General features: G+C 43.9%; 1 protein-coding gene across 7 annotated transcripts in view; it reads right to left on the bottom strand.

Moving 5' to 3' along the window:
- SLC20A2 (solute carrier family 20 member 2) overlaps positions 1-15,017 on the bottom strand; it is a 107,873-nt gene that overhangs the window by 40,930 nt on the left and 51,926 nt on the right. For all 7 annotated transcript variants that reach the window (XM_082715165.1, XM_082715170.1, XM_082715168.1 and 4 more), the window contains exons 2-4: positions 7,989-8,541; positions 2,762-2,902; positions 1,291-1,376 (exon numbers count right to left, since the gene is read on the bottom strand). In XM_082715165.1, coding sequence (XP_082571291.1) covers positions 1,291-1,376; positions 2,762-2,902; positions 7,989-8,277 — 516 coding nt within the window. In that variant the 5' untranslated portion in view covers positions 8,278-8,541. The remainder of the gene's footprint in view (positions 1-1,290; positions 1,377-2,761; positions 2,903-7,988; positions 8,542-15,017) is intronic.

Raw genomic sequence — 15,017 nt, 5'->3', positions numbered from 1 at the left:
TTAAATACCAGTGTCCTCCCAAGCACGGCGCTGGGCACTGGACTACCAAAGTGAACAAGACAGTCATGGTTCTACTTGCACAGATGGTACAGTCGGATGGCAAGCAGGCCAGCACGCAAGTCGCACACCACCACACAGCACAACAGTGCAACGGTAAGAAGAAACAGAGCGTCGCAGAAGCACGAGAGGGAGGGACACAACCAGAACTGGCTGGGAGAAGAAAGGCTTTCGAGGAAGTGGCACAAGATGGCTGCAGAGCAGCAGGAGTTTGCAGGCAAGGATGGGTTCCAGGCAGAGGAAGTCAGAAAAGTGAAGTCTAGCAGGCAAGAGAGGGTGGCACCTTCCAAGAGGTAAATAAATATTAGTATGCAGGGAGCCCAAGAGAAGGAAGGTAGCTTTGTACGGATCCAAGAGAAGGGAGTCCTCCGGTAGACTGCCAGGCAGCGACAATGGGAAATAGCGGCGTCTTCAAGTGAGGATGCACTTGAGGGAAGACCTGCCCCGTGTCACACGTGCTCAGTGCGTGCTGTGACACAGGGACTTGGGGCCTGCTTTAGGGCGTATAAAATATTGCAACAACCCCTTGATGGTCAAAAAAATACAATCAAGTTTTTCCCTCCAGAATAGGGATCTTAGTAAGTTCTAATTTCAGTCTCCTTTCATTCTTGATCAAATCTACCCCCAATAAGTGTATTTCCTTCTTTTCATCCTTTCCTCAGGGAGAAGAAAAAGTCAGTGTCTCAAGCTTGCTTTTTCTCTGTTAAAATAGAGAAAACACTTTATATTTGGGAAAAGAAATTTTCCAGGTGTGTGTAGTAGTAGTCTACTTCAAAATCTTCACACTCTCACTCTGTTCTGTTTAACATTCAGCAAAGAATTACTCTTCCTTTTCTGAGGTCTGCATGCAATGCCAGGGAGCACTGCCTAACCAGCTAAATCACAGGGCACGAAACACTATTTACAATGTTGCTTTCTGGGGGAGCCCCTCGGTACTCTACCTTGACTTGTGCTGCCGACTTTATTTTTTTTAAAGATTTTATTTTTAAGTAATGTTTATACCCAACGTGGGGCTTGAAACCACAACCCTGAGATCAAGAGTGACATGCTCTACAGACTGAGCCAGCCAGACGCCCCTTTTGGCCTACTTAAAAATAAAGTCTAATCCTAACTGCAGGGTGCCGTGCCTTAACAAAGTAAAAATGCAATCATTCCTCTCCTTAATTAATCATTTCTATTAAATAGAACCAAATTAGTTCTAAAACTTAATAAAAACCTAACAGCTTCACTTACCTTCTTTAGGATGAAAATTCTGATCAGTACAAACAGCACGCCAGACATGAAACCAGACAATAGTGGAGATATAAACCAAGAAGCAACTGAATAATTAAAAAAAAAAAATCTAATGAATGTTAAAATTCTACATAAGTCATATTTATACAATAGAATGATAACCAACACATAGTACCTACATTAATAAATACTGCTGGAATTATTCACCTTAACTCAGAACCCAACTGACCCTACTTCCCTGGCAGGGCTGACCTTCACACGCGCACAGCTATCCTCACACACACACAGAGTCCCGAGTCTGTGAGCACTCTCCCAGCACACGGTCAGGGAAGGGATCCCTGAGCCTGGCCTCGGAAGACAGTCTCCTGTGATTCCCTCTGAGCCCCTTCTGTCTGTTCTTCTTACCCATCCACAGATGGAGACCTGGTCCTTGCTCAACAGTAAAGTTATTTAAAAGGAGAGCCACCTTCCATTTCATTTTCCTAGGTCAGCCTGGTACTGCCATCCTGGCACTGTGGCCCAGCAGTTCCCATCTTGGCTGCACACTGGAAACATCTGGGGAGTTCTCAAACACCAGTTATGCTCAGGTTCCACTCCCAGAATTTAGATTTAAAAAGTTTGGAATGGGGTTCTGGGCATTGATATTTTTTAACTGCTTCTCCAGCTAATTCTCATGTATAGCCAGAGTTGAGTGACATTGTTCTAGAAGCCTCCTGGGATCTAAGGTGATTTTCCCAGCCATCTGTGTCCCTGGCTTGGGAGGTTAGGGGTCTGTTTGACCTAGAGCTCTTGAGGCCACTGTGATTCTGATACGGGGGAGTAACCCAGTGGGTGGAGATGGGTCAGGAGAATGTTGTTCAGAACAGGTGGGTTTGTACTTATGGGGCTGAATGGATTTCCTCTCTCTTGCTAAAAGGCAGAGCCAGGAGGCTGACCATCAGACCTGTCATACCCGTCCCTGCTGGGCAGCCTACAACCCAGAAAGAGCACTAGAGTGTCTCTTCTGTGGGGGCAGACAGGGAAACCTGCTGAATGCTGTGAGCTAAGTAAGCCCGGCCTTGGTCCCTGGCTTCCCCATGACCACAAACCCTGCCTCCTGAACACAGAAGGTATTTCCTTCACAAGGACCTCGTTTTTCTGACTACAGGCTCATTTCTATCACATACATTTCCGTTTTGTCTGGGAACAACAGATAGATACTGATTTTCAGAACCAGATGACATCTGAAAAGAGTGGCATTAAAAAACAATTTAACACATAAAAGTTCACAGTCTCTGTTAGCAGAAATCTTAGGGGGAAATGTATTACCCACATAGGTCTTGTCTTCTAAAACTTAACATTTGAAAAAAAGAGAAAAGAAATAAACCTTAACATTTGAAGGGAAAAATAGATGATAATGGTGACTTTCAATAAGACTTACTCTAGAGAATGTAAAATGTGCTTCTGACAGGTAAAAGAAAATGGCAATTACCAATCTTGACGAGCTCCATCCACTGTACACCTTGTGTGCCAATCGCGACAAGTGAGAATCCTATGGTAGAGCCGACGATGCAATGAGTGCCTGAGATGGGGAGTCTCAGGAAGGACGCAATCAACTGCCAAACTGCTGACCCTGTAGGTTGGGAGGTTTAAAAAAAAGAAAAGAAAAAAGTTAGTTATAGAATACAGTACCTCAAACAGCCACAAAAGGAAGAAATCCAAATTATAGTTCTCCATAATAGTATCTCCCTAGGGTTGATCGCCTAATAGTATCTATCTCCTAATAGTATCTCCCTTGGGTTGATTTTTTTTTTTAAAGATTTTATTTATTTATTTGACAGACAGAGATCACAGGTAGGCAGAGAGGCAGGCAGAGAGAGAGGAGGAAGCAGGCTCCCTGCTGAGCAGAAAGCCCGCTGCGGGGCTCGATCCCAGGACCCTGGGATCATGACCTGAGCTGAAGGCAGAGGCTTTAACCCTCTGAGCCACCCAGGTGCCCAGGTAGGGCTGATTTTTTTAATGGATTCTTTCTTTACAGAATGCTAAAGTCCTGACAAAAATCACTCACTTTAGTCAAAGGGACACCCTTCAACACTGAAGGGATAATGATGATTTATTGAAAATATTTCCAGAAAAGTCTCTTGATGCCAGTTATTAACTGCCTTTTCCACAGTTAGGTACAGGTGCTGACGATGAACTTGTTCTAATGTGAAGTGTGGCCAAGACCGAGCAAGAGATTACAGACTCTAGTGAACACAGAGAAGTAGGAGAGGCTGCATACTGGAAAAGATGTCACTGCAGTTAACTCTATGGTCACATAATAAGGAGGGCTAGACGCTGGTGAGGTCACACGGATTAGTCTGTAAGAGAGACTGTAATATGCAAACAGTGGATCATTACACTGTACACCCGAAACTAATCTAGCGTTACATGTCAGTGACACCTCAATGAAAAAAGGGAGTGTGTAATTCCACGTTGTTTTTTTCTATTTGTCTCTTTTGCATAAGAAGTCACTGAGACATTTAACCCACAGGTGGGCATCTGCTCTCAGCCCCTGACCAGAATGCCAGGCATTTTCTTTGTATACTTTCTCGAGTCTTCTAATTCTTACCAGTTAAGAGGATCCTTAGCTTTGGCTTTGTGTCCTTTTACCTCAATTTCACCTCCTTTTCCAGGCTTAATGTTTTTCTAGGCTACAGTTCACTCCAGATATTTTCATAAGCAGATCAAATTTTGCAGTGCGTATTAAAAGCATCAGCTGGGCAAGATCACTTTCAGAAACAGTTGTTGAAAAGCTCATATAGAACTGTAAGGGAACAAAGGCCTTGGCTGATAAGCAGGGCACGTTATTAATCCCAAATGTTAATTCTGGAAATCTGGTTGCTTGGCAGCAGCACTTTTAAGCAGATCCCTGGATTTTCTTCAAAAAGATCTGACTTAAAAAGGATCACTACTGGCTGTACAGGCCCTAGTTTGGGCAGCAATGCTGACCACTGCTCCGTGAAGCTGGGCATGCCCACCTGTGAGCCAAACTGGGCTCGACCCTATCCGTGGCTACCCCTGAAGCATGTGCTGGGAGGAGGAGGGGCCGTCCCCGTGCTGCCGAACTGGTGACAGGCCCCCGTGGCGGCAGCCAGGCCTCCCTGTGGACAATTCCTTAAGCCTTCCCATCTAAGCCCTGAGCTTCTGAGTGACTGACTAGTTTGTGTTAAAAATAGAGCCAGGGTTTAGAGCACGTTACATGGCACAGAGCTATAACTTGAGAAAGAAACTTTATGATTTCTATTCTTACAAACTGAAAATAATCTGCTGACGTTCAGAGAGGAGTATAGAGTCACCCAGATGAATTCAGACCATGGGATTTTCTTTCCTGAAAGCTGCTATCCCTTCTCTGGCTGACTTTATAACATAGGTCCTGGAGCAGCAGGGTTTGTAAGGAAAGGTCAGGGAGGACAGGCCTGCCTAGTCAGGAGGGGGGGCCGGGGGGCTGGGGGGGGCAGGAGGGGAGGGGCAGCGGAAAGGAGGGCAAGGCAGAGGCAGGGATTTGCAGGGCGCCTGGCAAAGTGAGAGCGCGAGGCCTCCTAAGCCTTGGGAATTTCCGAAGGCCAACGGGATTACACTAGTGTTAAGAAAAACAGTGGGAAAAAAGACAGAGATATTTTAACTTGAGATAATGATATCTTATAAAGAGGAAGGGATTAAGTGCGGAATAAAGGTGTAAGACAAAATCTAGGGAAAGTTGGGGGAATGTGGGGAGGTGGCCGCGCAAAGGTGCCCGATCACGCTGGAAGCAGACAGGCAGCGTGAGTGTGCTCGGGACAGGCTAAGGGATGCGGCACTTCTCACTTCGGTTCAAGGAGACCTGCTTGTTCATGCTATCACAGATATTTCCATGAGAAGATGGTGACTTCTAAATTCTCAGCAGATTTTTGGAACCATTGGTGGTTTCATACTAAGTGGACCGACTAATGCTTCAGGGCTGAGCTTAGTGTACAAAGAGGCTTAATTCTGGAAGTTTCGCTGGCAAAAATGATTTCTTCCATCCAACCAAGCCAATGCTACCACCATTCTATCAGAAAGCACAGAGACCCAAAGGCTTGGGGAGACATTTCTAAAGAAAAAAGAAAAAATAGAATATGACAGGGGGAGATAAAGAGAGAAGAAATGGATATCGAATTTAGAAGAAGGAGAAAGGGACAATTCAGGCACTGGAGAAGAATCAGCTTTGGTTTTGGCCAATAATGATTATACCACCGCCTTAAATTAACAAAGCTCTCATTTGCAAGGAACCCAGTTCTAAAAATCTAGTAACTCACATAAATTCCCAACAAAATAGGCTTTGAGATTCATCTACCCATACACCAAAAGAGAAAGGAAGAAAAAAAGGAAGATTACAAGAAAGAAACCAAAGCAAACAACATCAAGTTATTCAAGCAAAACCTCAAATTGCTTTGGTTAACCTAAATTCTAGTTGAGGTAAGTATTCTTCATTCTTTCAGTGAACAGCCAAAGGCCGGGGTGGGAGAACTGAAAAACTGGACAAGTCATACTGCCCACACGAAACGTGAGCAGTGACATGAAGGTCTGAGCTCACGAGGCTTCTAGTCTAAGCCGGGTCCTCTGTGTGGCCTCAGGGACAAATCTCTTTATAAACAACAATAACCATGCCAGGGTGCCTGGGTGGCTCAGTCGGTTAAGCATCTGCCAACTGCTCAGGTCATGATCCCAGAGTCCTGGGATCGAGTCCTGCATCACGCTCCCTGCTCAGTGGGGAGTCTGCTTCTCCCTCTCCCTCTGCCTACAGCCCCCCTGCTTGGTGTGTTCTCTCTCGCTCGCTCTCTGATAAATAAATCTTAAAAAAACATAAACACAACTATTCCTCAGAAGTTTTATCCAAAGACAGAAGAAGCTACTGTTAAAACTTAATTTTATAAATGTTTTTCCTTATTTTTCCCCTACTTTCAACATTTCTTGCCCATATCATCCTGACTAGAGAAATCTTAATTTTAGCTCACTATGACTATGTCTTAGATTCCTATCATGAAAACCAAGCATGACTTTTACAAAGAACTGTCATTTTTCTAAGGGAAATTTCACTTTTATCTGGCTATGATGAGAAACAGATAACCAGTGAAGGTAAATAAAATCCAGCCATTAAAACAGCTGTTGTCGGGGCGCCTGGGTGGCTCAGTGGGTTAAGCAGCTGCCTTCGCTTTGGGTCATGATCTCAGGTCCCTGGGATCGAGTCCTGCATCGGGCTCTCTGCTCAGCAGGGAGCCTGCTTCCCTCTCTCTTTCTCTCTCTGCTTGCCTCTCCATCTACTTGTGATCTGTCAAATAAATAAATAAAACCTTAAAAAAAAAAAAAGCTGCTGTCATGAAAGCCATCATAAACCTTACGTCATTAAAACACAAAATGTTGAGAAACAGAACTCCTTAGCATGTATTATCAGCATCATGTGCTTGGTATTTAATACCTTAGTACATCAGAATTGGATATGGATCAAACACCTCAACAATTTCTCAAACTAACCTGCTATTGCAAAAAGATGGTGGGCCATCTTATATTTGGTAAATAATGTCCACATTCTGGGTGCTTCAGAAACACTAGAGAGAGTCAAGAACCAGGGGCCTGTGGACTATAGCTATGTTCTTGGTACACCAGCCACCTTACCTCCTACTGCAGAACCCTTCCTACAAAAGGGTATGTCCTGATGAAAGTAGAAGGTGGTAGGATTCCTCTCTAATCATCTTCTCCCTAACCAAATTACCCATACAGATCAGCTGTCTGCTGTGACGTCATCACTACCCAGAGACAAGCAGAGCAAGAGTCCTGGGGGCTGCACTTAAGCATTCCTGCCTGAATCTTCTTTCCGGAGGTAGCAAGGGCAGACAGGGCAGCACCCCCATGGTGCTTGCAGCTGATGGTCAGCCTGGCCAGTGGAGAAATCACACTGACTGTCTGGTCAGTCAGCTTGTTACCATGTTTTATTGCCCTCTACACTTCCCCCTCATCTAAACAACTTGAAACTACCAATATAAGGCTGTACTGTAAACAGGTGACACACAAATGGTTGTTTGGCCAGAAAACAAAACAAACAACATCCCAAATGGATCTCCTAGAGGTAGAATCAGAAAAATCAAAAATCAAAACAAAAATCAAAATTCCCAGCAAAGGGATTAAAAATAAGGTAGAAGACTAGAATTTCCTGAAACACAAGCACTTGACATTGATTCAGTCAGGCTCAAAACCTCAAACTGAGGACACAAAACTTAATAAATATTGTTTTTTTGGCATCCACGTTTTCAAAACATTGCAGCCTAACTGATGAATAATCTATGGAAAAATAGGCATCAACTGTCAAGAATATCTCACAAGTCAACCTTACAAACACATTCACTGAGACTTGTTATTTCTTTAAGGATTCTCAAACTACTTTAAAATGACAGCTAGTCTACAAACATCTTTGTCTGTTACTTTATAAAAAGCACTTTTAGCCCAATCTATTTTAACAACGCTTGCTAAAAATTTGATATTTGAACATTAAAAAAAAATCAAGTTAGAATGCAGAAAGCAAAAACAAGATGTAGTATATATGAAACATCAAACCAGTTTTGAAGTCAAAACATAAATCACACTTATGGACATGACAGAAATATTTGTACAGAAGTAGGCCATCGGGTGCATTTCCCATTGATGTAAAGAATAAGGCTACTTACCAACCATCGCACTAACTTCCCCGGCCATTAGTGTTTCTACTGTCCCGTTGTATAGGTTCACATCAATGATACCTTTTCGAATGGTCTCTCCCACTTTGGCTCCCAGTAACACTGAGCCAGTGGTTTCAAATAATGAAGCCAAAATGCATGCTTGTCTCAAGGTCACCACGCCAGAGCCCACAGCAGTACCAAATGAATTGGCAACATCGTTTGCGCCAACAGAAAACGCCAAGATAAAAGCTATGATAAAACCCAAAATGACCATCCACAAATACTCATCCATGGCCATTTTGGAAAGTGGGCTCCAGGTACTTTTCTTTTGCAGAAATATTTTAAATAAACAAAGCTTGAGGTTATACACGTCGTAAGGCTGAGAGTTCTTGTAAACAGTGAGTTTGCTCTGGAAAGTGCTGGACAATGTTAGAGCCTGAACAAACTGCTAACTGCTGGTTTTCAAACTACTGTCAGTACAGTTCATTTGGTTGTGTTCAGTCAGCGGTAAAACACATTCCATATTTTTCCTCCCAATCTGGGAAAGCTGTGATATCTCCTCCTATAACAGAAAAGAAAACAAGAGAAATCAATTACCCTAAGAAACCTGTAACAGTTCGTTCCATCAGAAATAAGTGTTTTAAGCCTACTAATGGGCTCTATCTTTGGCATTTGACAGATCTAACCATAAAGCAACTCAAGGAAGATTATAATTAGGTTAAAATCTCCCCCCACTCCCCCATGAAAAAATGTTGGTTTCTAGAATGTCAGAGGGTGAGGTATGCTTGAGAATTACAGGTTGACAGTAAGCCTTAACAGGATATGACTTTTTGCAATCTGAAAAACATATTTGGTCATTATTTTCAGAAAGAAAAAATTGCTTCAAATGGGTAAAAGATAAAGAAATGGGAAACTCAGTTATAGAGTTTTTCAGATACATGCAATATGCCTGATTCTTGGACCGGTGATGACCAAATATTATTCTGTGACACCACAGGGTGTGGCTAATGACCTGCCTGAACATTTACAGACAAGAATGAGCGCTCTACGAGCACACCGCGCATGTGTCTGAAAGAAGGCTTACAGGTTCTAGTATACATTTGTCAGAGTCTGACAAAGGTGGAAACCGAAGGCCCTCAGGAGGAAGAGAGAAAGCTGCAGAATGAAATGATCCTACTGAAACACGATTCAGATCATCTTACTATTCCCCAACTACCCATCCCTCACTCAGAGGAAAGGCCAGAGGCCTCACCCCACAGCTTGGAAGGCCCTCCATGGTCTCCTGAAGGCCCCGCCCCAGCCCACTGTCCTCAGCTCCGATTGCCCCTTCCTTCACAGGCTCCTTCTTATTCCTTGAAATCACCAAACGCTCTCACCTCTGGGCCTTTGCACCTGCTGATCCCTATGCCAGAAAAACTCTCCCTGACAGCTGTGTAGCTACACATGCTATTTAGGCCTCTGCTCAAATGTCACCATCAGAGAGGCCTTCCCTGACCTCATGAAAGAGCAGCCCCTCGCCCCCATGCCATTATCCACCCCTTTCACCCAACTTTTTGGCTGTTTTACTTATCACTGCATTCATTTATTCATTCATTCTTGTCTGTCTCCTTTCAGGAGGGTGTGGGTACTTTACTTGGTTTCACCGCTGTATCTCCAGGATATTGAATAGTGCCTGGCATGCAGGAAGCCCTAACCAATTTTTTGAATATATGAAAAAAGGGACTATTAATATTAAACATGGAGAAAAGTCCTCTAAGATAAAAAGGCAATGTCACAAAATTAGTATATCCAAGAAGTAAAAATGTCACTAAAAGCTTTGGAACTGTGGTATTCTGTTATTATACAGCTGAAGTACAAAATCTGTGTTTTTTTGAATGAATTTTTTGACTTCGGTGCACAGAATGGTGCTTTTTACCACAGTGTGGTTCTTCAGAGATGCTTATTGACCCTAACCAGATAAATTAGGTTCACATGTCATGTCACAGACAGTATAATGATCAATCAACATTAAGATTATTTAGGGGAAAAACAGGACACTAAATTTTATGTATATTGTGATCATGGTAGTATTAAAATCCATATAAAAAGACAGGCAGGTTAATATACTAAAAATCAGAACAGTGGCTAACTTTGAGTGGCAGGTAGTGTTACAGACAATGTTTTCCTTTCCATCCAAAACGAAACTGAGTAACATGCTTTTCAAATTAAAATAGTACATAATAAATATTTGGTCGTAGTGCCATTTATGTATGCAATGCTATAGGCATATAATGAAATAGAAAATATACACTGACAGATTCTGTCACTTCCTAAGATTTGAAGCCTATGCAATTCTAGAGATTTAGAGCCCACATGAGACAAATGAAAAGACCATTCTAACGGTAAGGAACAATATCCTACTAAAAGAGTATTTTATTAATACTATGGACACATCAAATCTAGAAGTGAAAATACAAAATAGGAAATATTTTGGACCAATACGATCGAATCTTAAAATAGAAATCTTGATGAAATCTTGTTTGTCAGGTTAGCTTGTCAACAGGGCGAACAAGAACAACATTCAACAAGTATTTATTGAGAACCTCCTTGTGCCAGTCACTAGGAACACGACGATGAGTGAAAATGGATGTGGGGCTCACCGACCCATGACGGGGCAGACGCTAGCACGTAAACACACAAATGTACGACCCTTGGCTGTGGTGAGTGCCAAGGAGGCAGGAGGCCCGCGGCCCACGGTGTTGTGAGAGCGCAGTTCTGGGCCAGGACCAGACCTGTGAGAGCAGGGAACGCAATCTAGGAAGGGGCAGCGAACTCTGGGCAGGGGGAGGCATTCCAGGCACAGCCAGGGGTGGGGGGAAGGGACAATGCGGGGGAGGACAGGCAGGCCGGTGCGAGGCAGTGTGCAGCAAGCTGAAGATGGTGGCCACCACGCGGTCAGTAGGGTGTCACTGCAGGGTTGTAATCAGAGGGAGGCCCACAGGATCAGACTTTCGAGAAGGTCACCGTGGCCACCATGTGCAGAACGGGCTGGACAGAAGAGGAAACGTGCTGAGACTGATTCAGGACTACTACGTGGTGCAGGCAGCCCCCACAGAGGCCCCCCGGCCCGGCGTGGCCGTGCCACCGACTGAAGAGAAAGGACGTTTATTAAGGAGGTTTCTGGGGCTCAAGCGGTGGTGGCATATGCGTGGGGACTAAGAGAGACAGATGGTTGTTGGCTGGCAGGACTGGGCTAAGAAACAGACAAGGGGAGATTTTATGTTTTCTCCTTGGTATTGTTTCTAGTTTTGTTTTTACACGTTAGGGCAAGGTTCACCCACAGGTTCACTCTGGGACAGGCTGCACACAGAGGTCAAATCCAAGAGCACCAGGCAGATATGTCCTCAGCCTGGCGTGGCTTGGAGAGGCTTTTAATTGTCTTTATGATACCTTAGGCACCATTTCAGACCAGGACCCCTCTCCTACTCAGATAATCTTAGGTAATTAATTTCTATAACTGTGTCCGTGAAATGCAGGTTTTGTCCTTCAGATTATGTCCAATAAGCATCTGCTTGAGGAGAAAGGCTTTTTTGAGACCAAATGACTTCTATTTTTTATTCTATTTATAAGACCGGTATTTTTATGGCAAGGCCCAACACCCCGGTTTTCTCTCTCCTCCATTCGTTTTTATCAAATGGGAACAAAATAAAACAAAGCACTTCAACAACCGCACAGTCTATTGCTGAAACAGAGCTTGGCACCCCCCTGCAGCGGGGGCAGGGAGCACTGAGCACAAGGCTGAGAAGGGAATCTGTCAGGGGTACAGAAGCCCAAATCCAGAGTGGCTGAGGTCTGGCCGGTGTGTCACCAGACAGTGCTGGCTGTTTGAAAACAGGATGGACGTGCGCAATCAAGTTCGTGGGGAAAAGGCTGGCTTATTCAACGAGTGATGTTAGGCCAACGTGCTCATAACTACCTGGAAGGAAGAAATAAGTTAGATCCCTACCTCCAGCCAAAATGAACTGAAGATTTAAATGTAAAAACTGAAACCTGAAGAAAAGAAGAAAACACAGAGGTAAATAGTTACTTAATATTGGGATGGGGGAGCCTAGACCCGATACTGAAGAATCGATTCATCTGAGTTCACAGAAATCATGTCGTTGGGAGACAGAGAGGCCTGACGTGTGGAGGTGTCACAGGGAAATGCCTCCTCTCCTGCTCAGCAATGATTCTCAGCGAGGACACAATGGCATTTAGATCTTCTAGCTAACGCTTTGGTTCTTCTCTCTCTTCTACAAGGGCTTCTCTGAATAGGGTCAGGACAAGCCTCCTAAATCTTTTGCCTTCCCCCCAGTATGAAAGCCCCTATATGGCTTCGATTCACAGAACTGAATGTGTCAAGATACTCTTTAGTTTTCAAATGCCACTGACCTCTCACATTAGAGGAACAGAGACCTTAGAATGTTCGGAATCACTGGAAGAGGTATTGAGGGGTTTTCTAAGTTCTACCTCCCAAACTTGTAAAGTTAACAAGATCCTCACTCTCTTCTCTCAGGGCCCTCGATGTTTCTGAGCAAGCTCCTCAACTCTGAGGCCTGCCCACCATCACTTCGGTCCCTTGATCTCTGAACCAGCCATGCCTCTGTCACCAGGCCCAGTGAGAGCACTGGCAGGACTCCCAAAGCCAAGGATTTATAGATTCTCTTTCTAGAATTTTCCTCCGTGAGCATCTGCTTCAGCTCTACCTCATACCCTCTTATCTACACTAGAAATCTGAATGTTGAAGAAAAAGTGAAAACAAATATTTTCAGACTAATTCTAGATGAATCTGTACATAGTTTAAAAACAGGGACGTGGCTGAGCTATGGCACTTAATAGACATTAATTTAAAAAAAAAACAAAAAAACAAAAAAAGCTTGGTTGGGAGGCTTCCAGGTCTGAAACGTTGCTAAAGGTAACATCCAAGATGACCCGTGGCCTTCTCAAGCAACCGTGCCAGAGGATGCCTGTTGCAGACCTCCATCCGCCCTCCTCTCTCTCTCAGCCTCAGAGTCCCATCAGCCCCTCAGCTGGCACAACCCATCCCAGACAATCAGGTCTGGAGTGGACCCTGGCTTAATTAGGACTCCTTCCCAGGGACCTTGTGGTTTTAAAGGCCTAGCCCACAGACAGCCTCCCTTCCTTCTGTTTGCTTCTGGCCTATGCCAAGCTTGTCCCTGAGATTTCATGGACTGTACCCAGGCCAAGATCCCCCAACAACAGGTGAGGGGAAGGAGCCAGGTCCTCCAAGCAGAGGACCCCGGGGCTCTGAAGTAATTTTCCAACACCTCACTTAAACCCAAAGTTGGAGCACCAGGGTGGCTCAGTGGGTTAAACCTCTGCCTTTGGCTCAGGTCATGTTCTCAGGGTCCTGGGATCGAGCCCTGCATCAGGCTCTCTGCTCAGCAGGAAGCCTGCTTCGCCCTCCCTCTCTGCCTGCTGCTCTGCCTACTTGTGATCTCTCTGTCAAATAAATAAGTAAAATCTTTAAAAAAGCAAAACAAAACCAAAAGTGACTCACACCTACCCTCTAGAAATGTAAAACCTATTTTCTTAAAAGTTAGGGTTGAATCTTGCCTTCTTACACTTTGGTAGAAACCTGAAGACAGATAGTCTCTTCAATGGTGTGGTGTAAATCTAACAACTCTCTGCTACCTGTGAGTAAACCTGGCTACTCAGCCATCAAAACTATTAGCTTTTCCCAATAAATGGAAAGGTAAAAATGGAAGATTCATTTTTGAAATCTTACTTACAGAATAGTATAGCAGAAGCATTTTTTTCTTTTCAACACTGGAGGTAGATATTGTCATAAGGAGTTTCTATCAACACCATCATTCTTGAATAGCTCATAAAAACATCTCCTTTACACTCTTAAATTTTAAAAATTAATTATAAAATAGTATACTTATGACAAAACATACTGAGTTTCATATTTTCACAATAATGATAAAAAAAAAATGGAAACAGGACAAGAATGGCTCTGAAACTTGCTTTAACTACCTTTAAATGGCATATTTTACAAACATGCAAGGCAGTCTATGGGAGCACAGGAGCCTGGAAAAAGGCAGATGATATCGTGACTAAAGCAGAAGCAAGAAAGCAAGAGAGAGAGGGGAAGGGGAAAGAAAGAGGGAGGGAGAAGGGGGAAAATTGTCCAAAGGGAAGGCAAGACAACCAAGCCCAATGTTAGACCCAGCTTGGAACACAAGGACACAGAAGCAAGACGAAGCAAGTTTACTCGACGGGGACAAAGAGCATGAGTGTAAAGCCTGATAATCTTCATTAAAGACGTTCAAAGTGAACAAGCTGCAGATTAAAACCCAAAGTAAACTGGCAATAAACGGCAAGGACAGTTTACGAACACTGTGGCCGTCCCCAGCACTTCATGCTCCTCACCTTCTCCTTCTCCTTTTCTCTCTGCTGTTAAAAAAGGAACATTTGTTTCTCCTGCATGAAGAAAGGGAAAGAGCTCAGGAGCTGCCATCTGAGGTTCTGGGTCCATTCCAGTTCAGCTAGCTACTAGCTACACATCTGGGGGCAAAGTCATTTAAATGACTCATCTGGAAAATGGGAATAATGACACAAGACATGGTGGCCATGTAAAGGCCCCAGCTCAGTGCCAGGGATCAATACATGGTGACTATTACTATTATTAGCAGATAAAGCCCTGGGGTCATGGTCAGGAAACCCAGGCCTACTCCTGGCTTTGTTACTAACTAGCAGTGTGACCTTGGGAAAGACACATCCACTTTCTGAATTCCATTTCATCATCTGTAAAATGGGGATAGTAATAACACATGTACTTGGTAGAATGATTGTTAGGATCAAACCTAACAAATGCTTAAGTGTTTTGTAGTTGTGGTTAGCCTCAAGCCACCTGAAGTTATTAGTATCACTGTAGACACAGGAAGAACAACTTGAAGCTCCAAAAACCTTCTAGAAGGATCTTTCTCACTCTTACACCCCCTACCTCTAGCAGTCATGCAGATATACCCACCGCACCTCCCTCTAGTCCTATTC

This window comes from Mustela nivalis (assembly GCF_964662115.1).
Source record: "Mustela nivalis genome assembly, chromosome: 20".
In the NCBI taxonomy this organism is placed as follows: Eukaryota; Metazoa; Chordata; class Mammalia; order Carnivora; family Mustelidae; genus Mustela; species Mustela nivalis.
The sequence above is the reverse complement of the archived record's forward strand: the minus strand, read 5'-3'. Positions and strand labels throughout refer to the sequence as shown.